General features: G+C 39.3%; 1 protein-coding gene across 2 annotated transcripts in view; it reads right to left on the bottom strand.

Annotated features, from left to right (window-relative positions):
- cpne8 (copine VIII) overlaps positions 1-22,967 on the bottom strand; it is an 88,063-nt gene that overhangs the window by 26,225 nt on the left and 38,871 nt on the right. Inside the window, exons 7-13 of one of the 2 annotated variants that reach the window (XM_055192484.2) lie at positions 13,538-13,601; positions 4,978-5,081; positions 4,667-4,771; positions 4,315-4,356; positions 4,167-4,242; positions 1,416-1,469; positions 979-1,040 (exon numbers count right to left, since the gene is read on the bottom strand). In XM_055192484.2, the coding sequence (XP_055048459.1) occupies positions 979-1,040; positions 1,416-1,469; positions 4,167-4,242; positions 4,315-4,356; positions 4,667-4,771; positions 4,978-5,081; positions 13,538-13,601 (507 nt within the window). Of the gene's footprint in view, positions 1-978; positions 1,041-1,064; positions 1,302-1,415; positions 1,470-4,166; positions 4,243-4,314; positions 4,357-4,666; positions 4,772-4,977; positions 5,082-13,537; positions 13,602-22,967 lie in introns of those variants that run through there. The other variant, XM_055192485.2, reaches the window with a different exon arrangement.

Raw genomic sequence — 22,967 nt, 5'->3', positions numbered from 1 at the left:
TTTAACTAATATTAGCAATTGCTTTTTGAGGTTGACTTCTACCGAGCCCCTAAGGTGACACTGGAGTAAAAAAAATCTAAAGTTTAGTTTCATGTGCTCACGTGAAACTTTCATGTGCTCAGGCGAAACCTTCATGTGCAGAATTTTTTTAAAGTTTTGCGTGCTCACATAAAACTATCGCATGTTCACGTGAAACTATCGCGTGCTCACGCGAAACTATCGCACGCATGATTGTTCTTTCAGCACGTGAAACTATCGCATGCTCACGTGAAACTATCGCGTGTTCACGCGAAACTATCGTGCGCTCGATTGTTCTTTCAGCACATGAAACTATTGCGCGCTCACTTGAAACTATCGCGAGTGCACGTGAAACGTTTCACTTGAGCACGCGATAGTTTCACGTGAGCATGCGATAGTTTTACGTGCGCATGCGAAATGTAACTTTATTTAATTTTTGCTCCATGTCCCCTTAGGGGCTCCGTAGACTCCAAATATTTCGTACACTTTTTTTATTTAAATGACAGTAAGATGGCAACAATACATAATTGCGAAATACACAAAAATATTTATAAAAATGTCAGTATCGGATTTCTTTTGCAATACACCAAAACGTATGCGATAATTCGTTTTTGTCATCCATGACATCATCACACAAACCATTTTATTGATAAAAGGGCAACTGGAACATTTTACAAACTTTTCTTTACGCATATTCACCTTTGATAATTAAACATCACAAAACTGGATGAAAACGTGACTATGTAATTATACATAGTTTACAATATTGTATTGTAATTAATTCTAAAGTCATAAATACAGTTTTATGTGATGTAGTTGGCTATCTGTCGAGAGTGTACCCTGCCTGTGGCCCATGAAACGTGGAGAGATAAATAAATGTATATAACGGGATAATATTCCAAATCACTCTCATTACTGATGTACGAGTTCAGACATATGCACACAAATGTGAATCCTCACCCTCCTTTGATGTAGTCCAGGAACGTGACCTCAACATCAATGAAGCAGGACAGCAGGGTGACCTGTTGAGATGAAAGCTTGGTAACACTTCCTATGTCGAGTCCTAAATGGCACCATCACACTTTCGATAAGCAATGCACACTTAAATCATAAATGTCATATCAATATTCATGCCCCTGGTAATGATGTAACTCACTAGAGTACCGACGGTACCGGCATAGACTAGCGATGAGCTACAGTCTTTATGAATATTTATATTCACAGCTTATGAAGGCATTGTGCATTGCTTATGAAGATATAATGTAGGACCTTCAATAGGAAGTCTTACCAATATGGATATTTCTTTGTTAGAACACAAATACAGTACAGGAATTTCTTTTGTTCTTTCAGCTTGTTTTTTGAATTAAAGTGTGAGATGTTATTTTAAATGCACTCACGGTTCCTGAGTTTAGATATTTTTTCTTCTTTTTCTTCTTCTTGGGGTTCAGCACCTGCAGAAATGCAGCCGAGTCAAATGCAGTAAGTCAGCAAAATATTGTTGACAGTCAAGCTCGGCGAGGGGGGAAAAGATTTGTGCCCCCTCTGTTTATCTTTGGTACTTATAGCAAGGTTTAAAAATTAATAACTAATTGTGTGTTTACAAGACAATAAAAAATACAGCCTAAAAAAAAATTCTTTAGGTTTCATCATTTTCTATTTATTTTAAACAAAACAGGGCTATGCCTCTCCAACTGGCAATGACGTGTTGATGAATAAACGCACTAAAAGATGATTGGACAGGATGTGATAAACGTAAATTTCTATTGGCTGCTGTCTGTCGTGCTGAGTGGGTCTCATGTAACGTATGTAAGGTCAGCGGTGAATCATGATTAAAAAAATTTAAATGTGAAACTATTGTAATATTGATTCATAAAAAATGTTTGCTAGGCTATATGTGTAATAAAACATTTTACAAAATATCAAAATTTAAATCATTATACAAGGACGTATAAGCCTAACCCTAACGTTTTACCGCACTATGATATCAGCGGCAGTTCAGTTCAGTATGTAATCAAGAAGATTACAGCTCTTCTAAAAAAGTCAAGATATAAATAAAATCATGATTTTTAAAAATTGAAATAAAATTGTAATCATTTTGTATGTTTTATTAATTTTGTATGGGTTGACTGTGCAGTATACTTTTGCAAATAATTTTTTTTAGAGCATTAGTTCTCAAACTGGCCCCAGTTTAATGACATTTTATAAAATAAATAAATGTATCACATATTTTATGTAATTAAACCTAAGAAAAATAAGGCTTCTAACCAACAGCACTACATTGTATCATTTAATATGTTTTGTTTCATCCAAATTGTAAGTTTTAGAATGTTTGATTTCATAAATTATTTTTGGGAAGGGGCATGAAGAGATGCACAGTGCACAAGGGGTGCCGCAAGCCAAAAAAGTTTGAGAACCACTGTTTTAGGTAACCCTGATTCCAAAATCTGTTTTTTTTATTTCAAGTTAAGATTCCCTTAAAAATTTCATGTGGCCCCTCAGTCATTTCATTTTGCAGCCGGGTCTGTTGACAGTTCTTAAAAGTAAACATTTTTTTTATTGTATCCATTCAGAAATAGTTTATCAATTAAGGTGTAAGTCTTTCAAGTTTAAAGGGCGTGTTGCAGGTTAACCACCACTGTCGATTAATGGGTACATAAATCATTCAAGATATGTATATCATTTTTAAAATGTCTTTAAGACCATTTTTTTAAGTTTTTGGTATTAAAGGTTTTTTTACGCACTTCGGCGATGACGTCACGTTGGGGAGAAGTAGATGAAAGGTAGCCTCAGCGTAGTAGAGAACTATGGAGACTGACTGCGATGAGAAAGGGAAAGCAAGAGCCAACATGTATGATGGCAGGGGCGGAGTGGGACCAAAAAAAATCTAACGGGAAATTTCGTAGACCACCGGCCCTCCGTGGTCAAAAAATAAATAAAAATAGGGTTAAACGTGCTCATAAACAGGAAGTAATAAATGGAATTATGTGTTCATCTTTGAATAACTGTAAGAATACAGCTTTGACATTCATTTTTGTCATAATGTTTTGAGAAATAATAATGTAGTGAGGATATTTATTGCCATGTGATGTTTATTGCCATTGAATACTTGCGTATTTAATATGGAAATCATATATACATAGTACTGCAAAGTTACCATGCTAATTATTATTTATGATATGTGGAGTTTTAAAAAATCTTTGCAAATCTGTTGATTTGATCCATTCATGTCCTGACCACCAGGCTAGAGATTTTAAACATCCTTATGCAAATGCATTTGCTATTTAAACAATGTGATGCTAAACGTGAAAATGATAATTGCGCAGGGTGGAAACTAGCAAAATACACTTGCGTCGCTGCATTGCGCCGGGTGTAAGATAGAGCCCAATATGTTTATTACCAACAAGCAAATTGCACAAATTCCTTGAAAAATTGCAACACACCCTTTAAACTATTTAACCTCTGCTGATATAAAGTGAGTATATACTTCTGTAGAAATGTAATTTTAAAAGGAAATGTTACAAAGATAACCCCCCTCCCAAAAAAACACATTACCCATAATTCAATCAGAATCAGAAAGGTTATTGTTTCCACTTCAAAAGAACTCTTTTTGTGCTCTTATTGTAAATTCACAAAACAATGTCAATGTCTAATGGGAAGAATTTAGTGCAGGACTGCCTGTTTGTCCAACCAATGGCAGACAGGAGGTTATAACTCATAGGAACCCATTTGTGAATATGAGCCCAGTAAGATTGTGTGAATGCATAAAATAAAACTCTGGAAAGAGATGATGGATGTCATCTTGTGCTAAAGGACTATATTATCAGAGGCTTTTGGTAGAGATGAACATCTGAAAACGTTTGCCAGACTCTGCACTTGATAGATGTTCTTATCTCTTACAGAACAGAATAATGCTCCTGTGATGTGCAAGCTCATAAACCAGATGAGGTTTCAATAGGATACTGAACAAAATGTCCTTCAAAGGTCAAACACTTTATTGTGGCGGTAACAAACCTCTGAACTTAAGGGGGTAGTAAAATATAATATCTAAGCTATTAAATCAAAAGTGTTATGCAGGTCACATTTTAAGCACAGTTATGTGTTTCAGCATATGTATATGAAAAATACACGAGGAAAAGAAAGTGGCTAACCTCCCACACGGTGAAGTGCGAGTGACCTTTAGACAGCTCCCTGTAGCTGGTGCTGAACTCTCCGATGTAGTCATGACTGAAAACACACGCCCACTTAGTATGCTAACTTGAGATGTCTTATTTACAGTACAGATTGTTTCTTTCTTACCCGCCATCTCTGTCCCAGTCATACACCTCGATTTTTATTGCTCTGTAAAGACGTAAAAGTATATTCAGCTTTATAAAGTGTGCACTTAGAAAGATAACAGCGTTGATGGTAACAGTTGACAACTTTTAAGTCAAAAAATTGTATGCACATTATGTTAGGGTTAGGAGTTCAGGTTAGGCAAGGGTTAGGGTTAGGAAAGACACACATTATGAACAGAAAATCAACAATTCAATTGTGCATTGTTTAAAATAATGTAAAATAAACAGCCATATGCATGTAAAAAGGTTAACTGTTTACACTTACATTTACATAGCAGTGTTTTTGACACTCAGAGCTCTTGCACTTGACTCACCTGTCATAATCTCCATTACACAGCGCTCTGACAGGGATCTTGAAGGCCTGCCACACAGGGTCAAGTGTGTTTTTTACAACCTCTGTCTTATGACAGATGGTGAATCTGACAAACAGAATCCCAAAACAGAAGACATTAAGAGAAGAAACCAGAGCAGGAAAGAAACACAGGTGAAGTCAGGGGTCATGAAGAGAAAATAATTTACTGGCAATTACGATGTGTCAGTCATAATGAAAATGAGTTAGAGGCACTGATATAAATACTGTAAATGTACCATTGTGTCAAAATCAGAAGAGATATAGAAAACTTACGTGCCATCTTCATTGGTACGATAGAAGACAAGGAAAGGGTCTGACTTCCCAAAGAAATCTTTCTTGTCTAGCTTGTTGCCACAAAACTGCATCAGTACTGACTCCTGATTGGCAAAATAAATACAATTGATATTAGCGTCAGTAAAGTGTCCAATGGACACATTTAGCGCTTTTCCACTGTCGGGCCGAAGAACGGCAAGGAACGGTTACAGTTATGTTTTTATTTGAGCCTGATTCAACACAGCACGATTTGAAACTGTACTTGTCTGACAGTGTTGAATCATCGTGATAAAATGCGTGTAGCGACGTTGCCACTAAGGCTTGGTAACCTGTCTGTTGCTTTCTGTTTCTTTAAAGCGAAACAAAACACAGATCAGGTAAAAAGTAGTATTAAAAGCAAAAAATAAATAAATGATCCTTATCTATAACATACACATTTCAAAGCCCTGCTACAGAAAATAAATGATGTCACATGGGAGTAGGGCTGACCCCGAATAGTCGAAGATTCGATGCATCGATAGGAGAAGCCTGATTCGACTACCAATCTCACAGTCGAATCGTCGCAGATGTGTTATGAAATGAGGATCATTCAATTTTGGCCGTATATGGGTGCACACATTATGATTTCACATATAACAGCTTTCTCCCAACATATTAATATACAGCATATAATGATAATGCTGCAAATAATATGTGAAGTAACAACTTTCAATAAATATTTTTAAAATGCGTTAATAAATCCAACATCCCCTGTGACCGGGCTACACGGAGGTTTCTTCGTTAATAAACCATTGTCTCTTTGTTTTTTTACATTTAAAAGACAAAGCTGGCAATTATATTATGGCTATACTTTTCTATTCTTTTAATAATTTATTTTATTTTATTTATAAATCACTCTGGGTTATCTGATTTAACTATTTGGCTTGTGTTTTGTTTCTGTGCACTTGAGGCATTTTGCATATTTGTTCTGCACTTTATTACTTCTGACCTTATTTTATTAAAAAAAATGTATCTATTATAAACGTAAATTCTGATCTAATTTAAGTCTGTAAATTTTGGATAGCTTTTCGTTGTATCAATGTTGCGCTATTGCGTGCTGGCCATGCTTGCGCATGTAATTTAGCCGAACGGGCTAGGTGCTCGTTACAGCGTTCTGCGTCTCATATTTAGGAGTTCATCAAACTAAACATTAAAAAACGGATGTTTTTCGACGGGTATAAGTTTTTAAAATGTATTTATCATACATTTTTGTTATCTTGTCAAAAGTTAAACTACAAAACAGGTAAGCCGTTTTTTAAAATTTCGGCGATGAAACGGAAACTATCTGCACCGAACCTATTTCTGCCTGACACGAATGTCTTTCTTGTGATTTAATATTATGTTTGGTGTTCACTTTTAAATGATAGCAAAGAGATTCCTGAAATAAATAATATCATCCGGTCTTTCTGTATCTAAAGTGAATACAGAGATGATCAAAGTCAAAGCAAGCAAGCAGGTATTTCTGTGCTAAATAATAACGCATAGTGTCTATAAAATCATTAATTTCAGTGTTTTTCATGTTATAAATTAACGTTTAATGAATTGTAAATAAAGATTAGTTTTTATCATTTACAGTCACAATCACAAATTATTTGTCATTTCTCATTTGTCGGGTTTTTTTGGTCATGACTGCTTATCTCCAAATTAAATAAAAACACTTAATTGTAGCCGGGGTTTCCAAGGCAGAATCACCTTTTTAATTTTTTAAGGTTTAGTTATCAAAATGTATTTTTGTGTGATGTTCTGTAGATCGTGGCTTAAAAATGTTATGAGGAATAAATAAACAAATGTTGCCTTATATATTTTACCTTAAAAAAATAAATATATAAATGCATCGTCAGTTTTGTCTTTGTTCATCACTTGAAAGACAGTTTTGGTCACTTTAACAGAAAGTTGTTTATGTGTGCTGCTTGTGAAAGAAAATAAAAGTTACCAATTTGTACCTGGTCTGGCCCCCTCCCAACCCATGCAGACAAACATAGATATGATTCGACTATCGGTCGACTATGGAAAGATTCGACAATTCTGATTCGAATATGTAAATCCTTAGTCGAGGACACCCCTACATGGGAGTACTAATTATTCTGTTCAAATTGATTTATTTCTGATTATTGCTGTAAATTATGTACATTGCATCGGAAGACTGATTTTTTTATCGTGATTTAGTTCTCTGTTGTTTTATTTCAAGATATTTCATTCATGTTCAAGTTCGCTCTTACGTCACGCCTCCCAGGGTTTCCGCAGGGTCTTAAAGCCCATAGGGCCAGCACACATGCACACTTTTCAAACACAAACTAAAATATGTACAATTGGATTTTGTATATATTTAGAATGATGGATATACACTGACCAAAATTATAAACACAAAACTTTTGTTTTTGCCCCCATTTTTCATGAGAGGAACTCAAAGATCTAAGACTTTTTCTATGTACACAAAAGGCCTATTTCTCAAATATTGTTTACAACTCTGTCTAAAGCCTGATTTATAGTCGTGCGTAAGCTCAACATCGTTGCTATGCCGTAAGTTATCTGTAGCCTGTGCGTAGCTCTGCATAGCCTGATGTGCACCTCGCCAAATTTTTAACAATGTGTCAGTTCTACGCGGACCACAAGCGCTGTGATTGGTCCACCAGAACCCCTCCCATCAGGTAAAAAAACTGCGACATAGGTATTTCTGTTTGCAATGGTAAAAAAAACAAAGATGGGCCAAGTTGAGGAGTGATTTAACTCAAACTGCAACAAAAGTCGCTGTTTATTTACTTTCATCACTGCGGGTCTTCTCAAATCATACACAACAAGTTGCTGTTTATCTTCGTTTGTGGGTTAACTTGCTGTGTTGGGATGTACTACATTACCCATAAGGCATTTGGGTGTATGACGTAATGCAAGAGGCGACTGCACTGGAGAGTGTGTCGCAGATGTTTACTGACTTACACATGTGTCGGATGTGTTAACTGTTGCTCATAATAAACCGTAGCAGATAAGAGCCATACACTTGTGTGTGTGTGTATGTGACATGGTGTCAGAAGTGCGTCGTACCCGCTTCACTAAATAAACGACGATGTCAATGTTTCAAGCCCCGGAGGCGTTTGACTTCAGCCAGCCCTCCGCATGGCCTCTGTGGATCCAACGCTACGCACGATTTCGGATCGCAACTAAGTTGGACAAAGAGGAAGGTGATGTGCAAGTTAACTCACTGCTTTACGCCATGGGGACGGAGGCGGAGACAATATTCACCTCGTTTCGGTTCACAGAGGCTTCCCATTCCAGCGACTATAAGAAGGTAGTGGAAAAGTTTAACGACCATTTCATACCTCGCAGGAATGTTATACATGAACGCGCATGTTTTCATCAACGTATGCAAAAGACGGGTGAATCAGTGGAAGCTTTTGTGAGGGGATTATATGAGCTGGCGGAACATTGCGAGTTTGGAGCACAGAAAGACGAACACATTCGAGACAGACTGGTTATAGGGATAGCAGACCGGGGAGTGTCACAAAGGCTTCAGATGGAAAGCGAATTGACACTGGAGAGAGCAGTGCAGATGGCCCGCCAGGCAGAGCTCATAAAAACACAAAACTCGGCTGTAGTGATGTCTGCGGAAGTGGCTGCATTACAGCAGCGGTCCAGAGGAGTTAAACACTATAAGGCTGGTAAGAGAACAAACAATACAGGACAGCAAAGGGATAAGCAGACAGAAGAGAAAATGTGTTCACGCTGTAATAGATGTCATAGGCCACGCGAGTGCCCCGCATATAATAAACAATGCCGCAAATGCAGGAGACTGGGACATTTTGCTGCTGCCTGTCAAAGCAAAGCTGTGAGAGCTGTACATTTGCAATATAAAGAAGAAGATGACAGTGAGGCATATTTTCTTGGCAGCATTGAGAAAAGTGATTCAGAGTCTGATTGGCTGGTAAGTCTTCCAGTGTGCGGTAAAACGGTATCTTTCAAAATAGACACTGGGGCTGACATCACAATTATGTCCAAGGAGACGTACCAAGGGCTCCCACAGCGCCCCCCGTTGACCAAAACGGAAATACAGCTTAACAGTCCTGGTGGCAATGTGGAAACAATAGGAAAATTCTTAGCTGAGACTAAAAGAAACACAACTCGTCATCAGTTTTGGATTTATGTAGTGGATGGACGTTATACACACAACCTTCTCAGCAGAAGTGCAGCCTGTGCTATGAGATTAGTAGCCAGAGCAGATCACATTCATGCTGAACTTTTTGGAGAAATTGGCTGTCTGAACTGCAAACCAATAAAAATTGAACTTAAGCCTGATGTACAACCCTATAGCTTAGCTACACCAAGGAGGGTGCCCTTTCCCTTAATGCAAAAGGTAGATGAAGAGCTACAGAGGATGCAGTCTATGCAGATAATACGAGAAGTCACTCAGCCTACAGATTGGTGTGCCCCAATGGTCCCAGTAGTAAAGAAAAAATGGGACTGTCAGGATATGTGTAGACTTGAAGCGCCTCAACAAAGCTGTGAAGAGGGAAAAATTCATACTGCCCACTTTGGAGGATGTTGCCGTAAAACTGACAGGAGCTAAAGTTTTTTCAACGTTGGACGCTTCCTCAGGATTTTGGCAAATCCCGTTGGATTACAGTAGTTCAATACTCACAACATTTATCACTCCAAGAGGCAGATTTTGTTTCCAGAGACTTCCCTTTGGAATCACATCAGCTCCGGAAATCTTCCAGAGGGAAATGTCCAAGCTACTGGAGGGACATGAAGGCTGTGTGGTAGTCATGGACGATGTTCTGGTGTATGGCAGAGACCAAGAGACACATGATAAGAATCTGGAGGCAGTCTTACAGACAATCCAGGAGTCTGGATTAAAGCTCAACAAAGACAAATGTCATTTTAGTAAGAAAGAAATCGTTTTCTTTGGACACATCATTAGTGGCGATGGAGTAAAACCTGATCCAGACAAGGTGAAAGCAATTACAGACCTGCCATGCCCCAAAGACCTCACCCAACTCAGACAGGTATTAGGTATGGTCAACTACCTTGGAAAGTTTCTTCCAGACTTGTCGACGGTGCTGCACCCACTCAATGAACTTTTAAAGAAAGATTCTGCATGGCTGTGGGACACACAACAACAGCAGGCCTTTGACAACATAAAGACAATGCTGTCTTCAGCTCCGGTTTTAGCTTTTTATGACATCACAAAACCTACCATTGTGTCTGCAGATGCCAGCAGTTTCGGACTGGGCGCCACTCTCCTGCAAATCCATGATGATAAACTACTTCCGGTGGCTTTCTGCTCCAGAACCCTGTCAAGTGCTGAGTTAAAATACTCTCAAATCGAAAAGGAATGCCTCGCTGCTGTCTGGGCATGTGAGCGGCTTGCGTGCTATTTGCTGGGTCTCGCTGAGTTTACACTGCAAACGGACCATAAGCCATTGGTCCCCCTGATTAACACCTATGATCTGGACAAAACACCTCTGCGCTGCCAACGTCTGCTGATGCGCCTGATGCGTTTCAATGTCAAAGCAGTACATGTCCCAGGAAAATCACTTGTCGTGGCCGATGCGCTGTCGCGCAACCCCTTAACTGGAACAGGAGTTCCTGATACTGAAGGTGATGTGCGTGCTTATGTGGAGGCTGTGATTCAATCTAAGCCAATATCAGAGGCAAAGCTGGACGCCATTCGTGAGGCCACATCCACAGACCCTACTATGAGGGAAGTAATGCGTTTCATTAATGAAGGCTGGCCACACCATGTGCCATCGGAGCTTAAGGCTTACCATGCAGAACGGGCATCATTGTGCAGGGCCGAGGGTCTGCTTTTACATGGTGACAGGATTGTGGTTCCTACTGCACAACGGCGAGAGATTCTTGTTCGCTTGCACGAGGGTCACTTGGGACTAAATAAATGCAGAGAACGGGCCAAAATGTCAGTCTGGTGGCCTGGCATCGGAAAAGATCTTCAGACGACAATTTCTCAATGTGCCTTCTGTCATGAGCACAGACCTACTCAGAGGAAAGAGCCCCTCATTACCACTCCACTTCCTCCCACTCCTTGGCACACCATAGGAGCGGATCTGTGTGAATATGGAGGTAAGAACTATTTAGTGGTCGTGGATTACTATTCTAGAGACATTGAACTTGCACATTTAAGCCTCACTAGCAGCCGCAGTGTGATCACTACGCTAAAAGGAATGTTCATTAGGTGGGGGATTCCGCATGAGTTACGCTCAGATAATGGTACCCAGTTCAGCAGCATGGACTTTGCAGACTTTTGTAAGAGCTGGGGCATCCAACATGTTACTAGCAGCCCACACTTCCCACAGTCAAATGGGACTGTTGAGTGGGCTGTCAAGACAGCGAAACATATCTTACGTCAACCTGACCCTCAATTGGCACTTTTGAGTTACAGAGCCACTCCAATTACTGCCACTGGTGCAAGCCCTGCTCAGCTGATGCTGGGACGACAAATTCGCACTACACTGCCTGTCCTTGAGAAGACTTTGCGTCCACGCCATATCAGCTTTGAGCGGGTATTGGAAAAGGACAAAAAAGCTAAAGCAGCTTACAAACACTTCTTTGACAAAAGACATTCTGTTCGTACGCTTCCCTGCTTAAACCCAGGTGATCAAGTTCTCTTAAAGTTGGATGGGGAGAAAGCATGGTGCACATCAGGAACAGTGGTGAGGAAAACAAAGGAGCCACGATCCTATCTTGTTCAGACACAAAGTGGAGCTGTGTTAAGACGTAACAGGCGTCACCTCCAATTGGTAGAGCCCACAGAAACTGATTTTGGAAAGAATAATGTGGACAGTTCTACACCCAAACCACCTGCACAAAACACACAGGAGCATTCTGTTCCTGTTATAAATGCAGAGCAAATTCCACCTGACTCTGTTCCTGGTTCTAAAATGACCTCTAGTGGCAGGTTAATAAAACTGCCAGTTCGTTACAGAGACTAGAAGTGGAGGGAGACAAAAAGTCAGAAAGCACTGATAATGGCTAAAGGGTATTCAATGTATTTAGATGTTTATGAAACAGCATTCCTGTTAATGTTTTTGGCATTTCAGATTTCTTAATGTGGAGCAAAATGTTTGAAGTTCAACAGTATACAAGCCACAGTAATTTGTTTATTGAATGCACTTTCCCTTTAGTTATGGTTCATAAGTTAACTGATATTAACTGAGTTATGTGGGGATAGTTTTGTTAAAATGAAGATTGCATTCTGCACTTTAAAATGTATCTCTGTTGGGGGGGAGATGTGTTGGGATGTACTACATTACCCATAAGGCATTTGGGTGTATGACGTAATGCAAGAGGCGACTGCACTGGAGAGTGTGTCGCAGATGTTTACTGACTTACACATGTGTCGGATGTGTTAACTGTTGCTCATAATAAACCGTAGCAGATAAGAGCCATACACTTGTGTGTGTGTGTATGTGACACTTGCCAAGCTGCTTCTCGCGCTGCTACTGTGGTTACACGCGTGGATACTGCCTACCAGCGGTGTGTTTGCACGTCGACGTGGACAACGACGCAAGAGAATGAAAACCGACGCGAAACCTACGTTGTAGGACCTACGCACAACTATAATGAGCCCTTAAGTCGGTGTTAGTGAGCACTTCTGCTTTGCCGAGATAATCCATCCACCTCAAAGGTAAGGCATATCAAGATGCTGATTAGACGGCATAATTATTAGGCTCGGCACGATAAAAGGCCGCTCTTTTTACTGTTTTGGGGAGTGGGAACTTGCTGAATATTGGCAGGAACTGGAACCCATACGCCGATCCCAAACATGCTCATTGGGTGACATGTCCGGTAAGTATGCTGGGATGTTTTTATCTGTGGCATTGTGCTGCATATTTTAGAATGGCCTTTAATTGTGGCCAGCCTAAGGCACACCTGTGCAATATTCATGCTGTCTTATCAGCATCTTAATATGCCACACCTGTGAGTTGGATGGATTATCTCAGCAAAGGAGAAGTGCTCACTTACACAGATTTTAATAGATTTATGAAAAAAATTGAGAGAAATAGACCTTTTGTGTACATAAAAAAGTATTAGATCTTTGTGTTCAGCTCATGAAAAATTGGTGCAAAAACACTGTTGCGTTCAGTGTAGAATGCACTACATCTTGCGGGTTAATTTTGTTCAAAAGCATGATCAATCCCAGTCTACATGTCATAATAACAAGGAACTTTTGTGATGTGTTTGCGATGCGCTTTGCGAGTGTCTGCTGCAATGATGGTTTCGGGAAACACCAGAATCGTTGAACTATGCTTAAACAACAGAACTTGCGACCATAGTTGGCTAACGATGCTTTTGGGATACACACCCCAGAACATTTTGGCAGGGCAGTGGAAAAGGTAATTGTTTGTTCGGTGGAACTTTCAATAAAAAAGCTAATAAGCACAAACAAAAGGGAAGAGAGTAGAGTAGGGGAAGAGAATAGAGGAGAAAAGAGAGGAGAAGAGGGGAAGACCATAAGAAACCATAAAAGAGAAGAGAGGACAGGAGTGGAGTAAGATGTTAGATGATATACCCTGCAATTTCCTAGCTCCTCTGCTTTCACGATAATGGTCCCACAGTTTTTGCCAGGAATACCTCTGAAGATAGAGAGAGAACACTGTGTATTATTGCATATTAGAAACAGAATCCTGACATTTTAAGTTATATTGTTTATGACAGCTACCACTGCAGATAACCTACTTCATCAGGCACCGCATTTGATCTTAATAATTCAGGGTTATTGTCAGGATTGCACGCTGTGTGCGAGTAACTTTACACAGTGTGTTCAATCTATACTGTATCAAAGCAGTCCTAGTTTGTAATGATAAACAGTTATGAATGCATTTATCTTAGGCTGTGTAGTATAAATAAATGTGTGTTTGGCAAAGCAGACAGAGCTATCTACTTTTATATAAGACTGCACTCATGAAAATCGAGCTGAAATTGAAGTGAAATTGTACAGACCCAGTGCTTCTGCTTCACAGGAATGAATGATGAAAGGATTTTGAAGATGAATTGTATGAGAGTACAAACTTCTGACTTACGCATGTGCTGCTACCTCGAGTGCTTCTTTCAATTCCACCAAGTAGTGCTGCTGGGTAATGTCATTGAGATTACGTACACAGATCGATGCTAACTGAAGAATCTCTTTCATCTGGTTTGAATGGACATAAGCCCTCTAAGGTACTCAACCAAATTTACTTAAAATCTGCAAGTGCCTACCACAAATTAGTGAGAGAGAGGAAAAAAATAAAGGGTAGGGTGAGTGCTCAGTTTTAAGAAAGCTACTTTGAAACAGTTGCTTGCTAAATAACAAGTTAACTTAAACTCTATAATAGTTTAACTTCTGCCAGTTACTGCAAAAGTAGCTAAACTGATATTACCCCTATCACTAGAGGTCTTCAGAGGTCCACTTAGATCTGAAAACCAGAGGTTCGACCTGAGTGGGTTCAGGTCTAAAACTTACCGTGTGCTTTGGACACCGGTAGAGTATAACATAAGCGGCATCGGGTCTAGGGTAATTTAAAATGAATGTTTTTGCTGAACATACACTAGAAGACCCAAACTATCTTGATGCGTGTGTGCATCAAGTCCTTTACCGACCCCCCCCCCCCCCCCCCCTCTGTTTGCCAAGAGCTCTTGCAACATCAATAGGTTCATTTTCATTGAGCCAGACCAATCAATCAATTTGTAATGCACTTTTTTGCAGTTACCTTGGTGTTGTCGTCAGACAACAAATGAAAATAAATGGAGCAGCTTGCCAAATTGGTTGTGAGCCCACAGGGACTGGTACGTGCAGGGCAGCAGACTGCACACACGACTGTGCCGTTTACATTCATTTTCACAGGTTTGTGGTTATGCGAGTTAAGTGCTTTTAAGTTTTACAAGAGAAGGCGGGTGGCAGCACACTCTTCCCAGTTCTACAGCCTTTGGGATGGCTCATAAGTTAATGTCTTGGAAATTGGCCTGAGCCATGAAGAAGCCAGCAAGGGTGGCATTTCTCACAGGACTGAGAGTTAAATGATTGAGGCATAAACATTTCACTTCCTTATGGAGTTTGTTGAGGTGTAAGGTTCGGTGCATCAGAGTCAGTAGTTCTTAAAGGGGTCAAGATTTTTCTTGATCTTGATATATAATAGGTCTTGTATCTTTAATTCATCCTGCAAGTTTCATAGTATAAAATGTCCTCGTTATTAACAACGAACGCATTTGTATCCATTCTCAGGAAGATAACAAATGTAAAATGGCTATAATATCACAATGTGGGTTGATTTTTGTATGGCCTGCCCCAGAGCAAAAGAACAGCACATATTTGTATTGTTGCCATTCAGTCTTAGAAGTGACTCAAAAATCTAATTAGAATGGATTAAAAAAAAATTGAATGGGTTGGAGCTGCTCAGATCCTGGAACATCGTTCTACAAATAACTTGTATGAAGAGTTTTTGTCTGGATTTTGACCTTTTCATAGTGTTGAGACTGCACTAGTTAAAATCTCTAATGACTTACTGATTGATGCGGATGCAGGTCTTTTATCTATACTTATTTTACTTGATCTGACCGCAGCCTTTGATACAGTTTCTCATGCCATCTTATTGGAAATATTACAGACTGTTGGAATCACAGGCACTGCTTTGTAGTGGTTCCGTTCGTATCTAACTGGACGTGCTCAATTTGTACAGCTAAAACAATATAATTCGAAGTCCTTTCGTGTTATTACCGGTGTTCCTCAGGGTTCAGTCCTCGGTCCTCTCTTGTTTATTAATTATCTATTGCCTCTTGGTAACATTTTTTAGGAAGTATGGAATTCAGTTTCATTGCTACACTGATGACACCCAGCTTAATTTTTCTTCCAAACCTACTTCCAACTTTCCCCCAATTACTTACAGACTGTGAAGCTGAGTTCAAACAGTGGTTTACATCACATTTAATGAAATTAAATAGTGGTAAAACAAAGATTCTACTAATTGGCTCAAAAAGTAACTCAGTTAAGACATTCAGTGCTATTTGATGGCCCACTGGTTCCAGTTTCTGCTCCGGTTAAAACATAAGGTGTCATCTTTGATAGCACTTTATTATTTGAAGCCCACATAAACACTATGGTCCGCTCTGCTTTTTTCATCTCTGTAACATTAATTGTCTCCATCCTGCTCTCTCAGTAGAGAGTACAGGGGCTTTGGTTTACGCTTTAGTCACCTCTCAAATAGATTTTTATAACTCATTTCTATATGGTTTGCCTGGAACTTATTCATCCCTATTTTCTATCCCGCGTTTTGCAGTTCGGGCGACCGGCGTAAGCTGGAAAACCCTAACTTCTTGGCTAAGTCGTCCAAAAAAAGCAAAAAAACAATTTGCTGCACAAAAGCCTGTCAAGTGCATCTCGAAGAACAGCGCTGATGCGCTTCACACCGCGACCGGGCACGCACGCCACATCGCCAAAATGAGAGAAAGACGTGCTCCACCCAGCACAACGTACTGAGACCTTTTATTGAGACGTGCATGCAATCAGCGGAGGCTTGGGTTGCCGACCAAAGCACCATCTTTTTACCAGAGAGAGCACGAGAGCTGATGGATTTGCGAATGCACGGGACGCAGTCTAAGAGCATACGCATACACTTCGGGAAAGATAAAACAATTGCATGGAAGTGATTAAAGAAATGTGTGCGTGGGCAGGAACGGAGAGAAATTCATAGTGCATACCTGAATGTACAGATCCCATTTTGTCTGAAATCAAAGGAAACCCACCAGTGGAGAGGTTCGCGCATCATTTTAATGTAGGCTAATTTGTACAACAATAATGCCCTCTCGACATTTGCCATAAAAGTCTTCTTTTAACAGAAACCATGATCAAGCATATAAAATGTACTGCTGTTGTTAATAAATATGTAAAGTGTTTGTCTAAGGTTTTTGTGTTTATCTTTTCAGTTAACCTTCTACACCCCTGCTCTACTTTTAATATATTCATTAGAAATTAATCTAGCATGTTTTTCATGCACCTAAATATATGATATGATCAATTCTATACTGATATATCTATATACCAGCTAATAAATTTAGTTTTAATTTGGGTGGTCTTTAAAAAAAGGCAGTGCTTCGCGCCTTGCGTTTCCAAGATTTTTACATCTCAGGGAGCATAAATAATAAAATAATAAAAATAATAAAAAGCACAGTTCATGACCCCTTTAAATCACATGCATAAATAATTTCTGTATATGTTAATAAATGTAAAATTTGGGTTTTACCTTTTAAATCTGATTGTCATTGATCAGATTTGCCAAAACTGCTAAAATGCACCTCTGCCAGGCTATGTTTAATGAACGCACACTCTCCTGGCAATGTCCAGTTGTTATTACACACCGGACACACAACTGCTTGTTACAGAGGTCAAATTGACTTTCGCTGCTTTCTGTGAAAGGCTCTGGTTTTGTATGATGGTAAGGTTACTCGCTGTAGCATCTTCTATTTCACTGAGATTGCTTCATCCAGTTGATTGCTGGATGAACTATTAAAATGTTAACTCCATAGGGCACACTTAACTCCTGAGTCATATATAGATCTTTTCTCATACTGTGTTGCCATGGAAACAACACTCATTGCGGGAGTTGGAAATCCAGTTGGATTGTTTACAGGCAAACAGCCAACATGGAATATAACTTTTCAGGAAATGTTAATGGTAGTATTTCCCCTTGGAGATTCAAGGGAGCCACATCCTCATCTGTATGGATAATATGGCAGTGGTGTCGCATATCAATCATTGAGGGGGAGCGGTCTCATGCCATGCTGAAGATAGGGCAGTGCATTCTTCTGCGGGCACCGGACAAGACAATAGACTAGACTCCTTATCTCAGGTCTCACTTTTTAATGGGTGTTTTAAATGTTGTGTACTTGCACAAGAACGATACCCAAAGACGCAACCCATCCTCACCCCATGGCGTCAATATTTGACGCACTTGACCATGCGTCAATATGTTACGCGGAGGGTATACCTTTCGCGTCATTTTTTGACGAACTGGGGACTTCAGTGCTGTTGCGTCTGTTGCATTCTGTTTCCTGTTTTCTTGCCATTTTCGCGTCGGTTTAGGGTTAGATTTACATAATGACATCCCTACCCAAACCTAACTCTAACCCCAACGCCAGGTGACAACTGTTTAATTTCGCATACACTGTTTAATTTTGCGTAATCTAACCCTAAACCGACGCGAAAATGGTAAGAAAATAGGAAAGAGAATGCAACGGACGTAATAGTATTGAAGTCCCCAGTTCGTCAAAAAATGACGCGAAAGGTATACCCTCCGCGTAACATATTGACGCATGGTCAAGTGCGTCAAGTGTTGACGCCATGGGATGAGGATGTGTTGCAACACGATACAATCGCACCCTTGACTTTTTGGACTCTTGCTCGCACCTGAACTTGTAATGCGCATGATTCGGACTCTTCCTCGCACATGAGCTTGTAATACACGCGGCTCTGCCATTTCCTTGCACTAGAGAGGTTGTTAGGCGCGCATAGGTCTAAAACAAGTGAGTGTGTTGTTCCCGCTCCCTGGCACGCAGAAAATTTCAGAGCGCCTTTGGGCTTTAATGACACGCTTGGATTAATGGCATCAGTTAGAAGGTTGCAGTAATGACAGTGTTGCCCTTAAAATACATCAGCTTTTTTGTCCACCAATCAAGTGCTTTGTCATAAATAAAAAATGAACAAATAAATAAATGAGTAAACTATTGCCCCACCCCCGATACTATCGTATATCTGCGATCTCAAAGGCTGACGATAGGACAATTAAAAAAATACACTATTTGATACATTGTACGTATTGTGCACATACTTTACATGTTGTTCTGGGAAGGTTTACATTAGGGGTCTATGGGTGGGAATAGAGATGGGTTTAAGGTTAGGGTCTGAAACTATATTGGACATTGTGGTAGTGGACATTTATTCCTATGATGCAACACTATTAAGATCTTGCACTAAAAAAACAGCGAACAAGAAAAATCCAATAATAAACCAAAATAATTCTAAATGCTTTACCTCAAAGATCAAAATATTGGAACCGGCACCCTCACACTTTATTAATACCAAAAACATGATCGCTTCATAAGCCAAAAGCCATAAACGGTTAAGCGTCAAAACAGTATTTACGTCAAAAAAGACGAGGACCTGGCAACACTGCAAGACCGCGCGCTCCGCGCTGTGAAAGAGCCTCACAAAAGCCTAAAATACACAAAGCCAAGACGGAGGTTTGTTGCAAAACACAATGATGTTATTATTTCGGTCAAAGCTGTGAGTTATAAGCACGCAAGACGGCAGAAGGTTGCTATGGTTATTTCTGGGTCAATCATCACATTTTCGGGAGTGAGTCTTATTCCGTACAGACATGAAACGAACATTTAGGGGATTCACTCCCGCATTTTAATGCAGTTGTCACTCCCGAAAGTTTGCAGTGTGTACGAGACCAATGTCGAAATTCACTGACTAGTGTTCATTTAATCCTTTAAGTGGACTATATATGTAGGAAATAGTGAATGAAGGTGCAGGGGGTGATTTCGGACACGGTCCTTGTATCTTACCAAGCAGAAGATTCCCATGGTCAGCAAGTATCTGTTTTCTTAGGCACAGATAAATAAAAACTGAAGTTTGGCCTCTAAACATACTCCAGCTTTTTGCTGAACTATGCTTTATCCTTTAAAGTGGTTTTCTTGTGTCCTGTTAGAGCTTTGGAGATTTACATTGACTAGAGTCTAAATCATGGCCACAACAGAGCCTTGTCTGTCATTTCTCTCATAAATGGGTGTTCCTGTAGCTTAATCGGTATAGCACAGCATTAGCAGCGCAAAAGGTCATGGGTTCCATCCCCACCCATACTGATAAAAATGTTTACCTTGTAATGCACTGTACTTTGCTTTGGATAAAAGGGTTACCATTTTTTAAATAAGGGCTTTATTTTTGTTAGTCAGTCCCACTAATTAGCATTTTTGCTACTGTATAATGGTTTCTGCCAACAACGTGCCACAACAAATAAGGAAATTATTGGGAACAGATGCATGATTAATAATTAAATGAATTCATTTCGCTCCGCATAAATGATTCAGAGTAACTCAAGGCTATACATTAATGTATTTATTTGTTCATACACTGTACAAATAAATGAGTATTTAGAGGTCTGAGTGAATGAATTAGAGGAGGCAGCTCTAGTTATATAACACACAGTATAAAACATCATTTCATATTACTGCCTAGGCATAACAAATAAAAAAATGTGACACTATGTATATAGGCTATTTGATGGAATGATATGAAAGATGTGAAATAGAACAAAACAAATTGCTTATCGGTCATAATTCATTTCAGCAATCAAATAATCTAGGATCGTATTCATAAATATTAGGCTTCACCCCAAAGGCCAAATATATTATCAACTTATGTAAGACAACAGAAAAGGAACAATTCAAAACAATGCAACTTAACATCCCACAAGGGCAATCCCTTTTCAGATTTGTTTAAGCAGGTTATTTAATATAAAGGTTTTTCTATGTTTTTGTCTATTTTTAAGCCATGGTCACTTGGAGTTAGGGTTAGATATGGGGTTTGGGTTAGGATGTCATTTTTTGTAACAAAAATTTGTTTTAACCCTAAACCCAATCGAAAATGGTAAAAAAAAACAGAAAACAATGAGAAAACAATAAATAAAACGACACGAAACGATTCGCCATATAAGTGAACGGGAATGACTGGCGTATCATATGCACGCAAAGTCGGAATTTGGCGTATCTATTGCACGATAATCACACTGCGTGTCATTTGTACGCTTTTTGGTGAGAATGGGTTCGATCTTGACAGCAAAATGAACTATTTTGAAAGATATTGCTTGAGTCATTTATTTTTTAAATAATTAGGGCAATATGTCATTTCTAGACCTTTTTGTCAAACAGCAGACCCCCTTTAGAAAATGGGGGAAAATTTAGAAAATTTAGAAAACATAGAGATGATCACATTGACCGTTTAACCGTTAACCGAAGGTAAGAATTTATGACCGATTAACATTATCAGTTAAAAGAAAAAAATATTTGTTAACGCACGGACCGGTGCGTGTCTTCATGAGCCGACAGACATTTCGCTACTTTTCTATCTTTAATATGTGAATGTCCTGTAAATGACACAAATTATTGCTGCCCTGACGGTCTGATAAAGTAATAATTTGTATGAGAAATCAGTTATGTGCGTTTGGAAGCTGAACGGAGACGCTAGATGATACGGTCCGTCTCCGTCTCGCGCACATCCGGACAGACCTTCGCTGATGGCCTCTGACCCTGACCATAAACATCTCTCTTTTTGCACAAATGGAGAAAGACGACACAAAAGCTAAACTTTTTGAAAAGCGTCCTGCTTTAGAAATGACCACTGTGGTAGATGAAAAAGAGACAATCTGCCTTTTTGGATATTAATCATCTGGACTGATCGCATGCTCTTTGATAAGGTAATGTTGCGTGAATATCTGATAATGTATGAATCCTGGTTCTGTTGTTGATCTGTCGCTGCTGTTTGAACGTTCAAATGAAATGTTTTGTTTTTACTAGGTCACAGACAACCGTCAACTGTATTTTTACTCAATGACAACCAGTGTTGGGCAAGTTACTTCCAAAGTGTAATACATTATATATTACAAATTACTGTCATTTGAAAGTAATTAGTTACATTACAATATTACTGTATCTGAACTGTAATGAGTTACACTACTTTTGCGTTACTTTTGAGTTACTTTCATCAAAAGAACAGAAGTATGACTAGGCATTATAAAATGTTAAAATGTAGTTTGTTGCTGCTTATAAATCTAGAAGTTATGTGTTGGCCCTCGAGCTTTGAATAGGCACAGTGAAGATTTATGGCAAAAAACAGTAACAATCACTGTCAGAATCATAAACATAGACAAATGATCTGGTAAAAGTCTGGTAAATTATGGTACACATAACAAACACAATAGAGCTAGAGCCCACTATCATGCAACCTATAGCCTAATAACATGGCAAGACACGCAACCTCTTTTCATTTCTATTCTTAAGTGATCACTCTTAATTCAGATTCACAGCACAAACCTGGCATGCACTGGATTGACACAACTTATGAAAAAGTGCTATTGGAGGATCAGGCCTCAAGAAATACACCTCATTTCAGTACAATATAAGGATTACATGTAGACTAACATATAATTGCTTAATAAAACACAGACAAACAGAGGAACACTGCTTTTTGCCAAACAATGAATATAGGCTCCCATACAAAGGCTGGTAAAAACTTTAAACAGTGATGTTTAAATGTACTAAATTATATTTAGATAACCATGTTTAAGTCTTCACTAATGTTATGTTGTAGTTTAGGTTGCTGTTTGTAATAAAACTGTAGATAGCATAGGAATAGCCTAGCACTGTAATCATAGCAAAGCTTACCTTGTCATTGCTGGTGTGTTATGGATTTTACTGGCAACATTTCTAAAAGTCTCTTTACTTCTGAGGTTCAAGCAGCACAGGAGACCGATAGAAACTTTCTGTTGCTTTTACTTAGTGCTCTTATTCGCAAAGTATGCGTGTGCGGCGCTACCGGACCTGATTGCGACCACTTTAGTCAATGCTTACGGCCGCGGACTTCCATATGTCTATATTTGACGCGCACCGCGTCCAAATCGCATTTCAAATACAAAGTTAAAGTAAAAATTAACATGTTGCATACAGCACGTGGAAACAGACATACGCTGCGTCCCAAACCGCCTACTTCCATACTATATAGTAGGCAAAGAGTACGAGAAGTAGTGCTTTTCGCCCACTATATAGTATAGAAGTATGCGGTTTGGGACACAGCCATAACTATTACACGCAGCTTTTTCATGTGTGGATGCTGGTCGCGCGCATTGGTCAAAAATAAAAAAATAAAAATAACACAGTCTAATTTAGAAATGCATTGTTGTAACGCGCTC

This window comes from Misgurnus anguillicaudatus, chromosome 6 (genome assembly GCF_027580225.2).
Source record: "Misgurnus anguillicaudatus chromosome 6, ASM2758022v2, whole genome shotgun sequence".
NCBI classification, from domain to species: domain Eukaryota; kingdom Metazoa; phylum Chordata; class Actinopteri; order Cypriniformes; family Cobitidae; genus Misgurnus; species Misgurnus anguillicaudatus.
The sequence above is the reverse complement of the archived record's forward strand: the minus strand, read 5'-3'. Positions and strand labels throughout refer to the sequence as shown.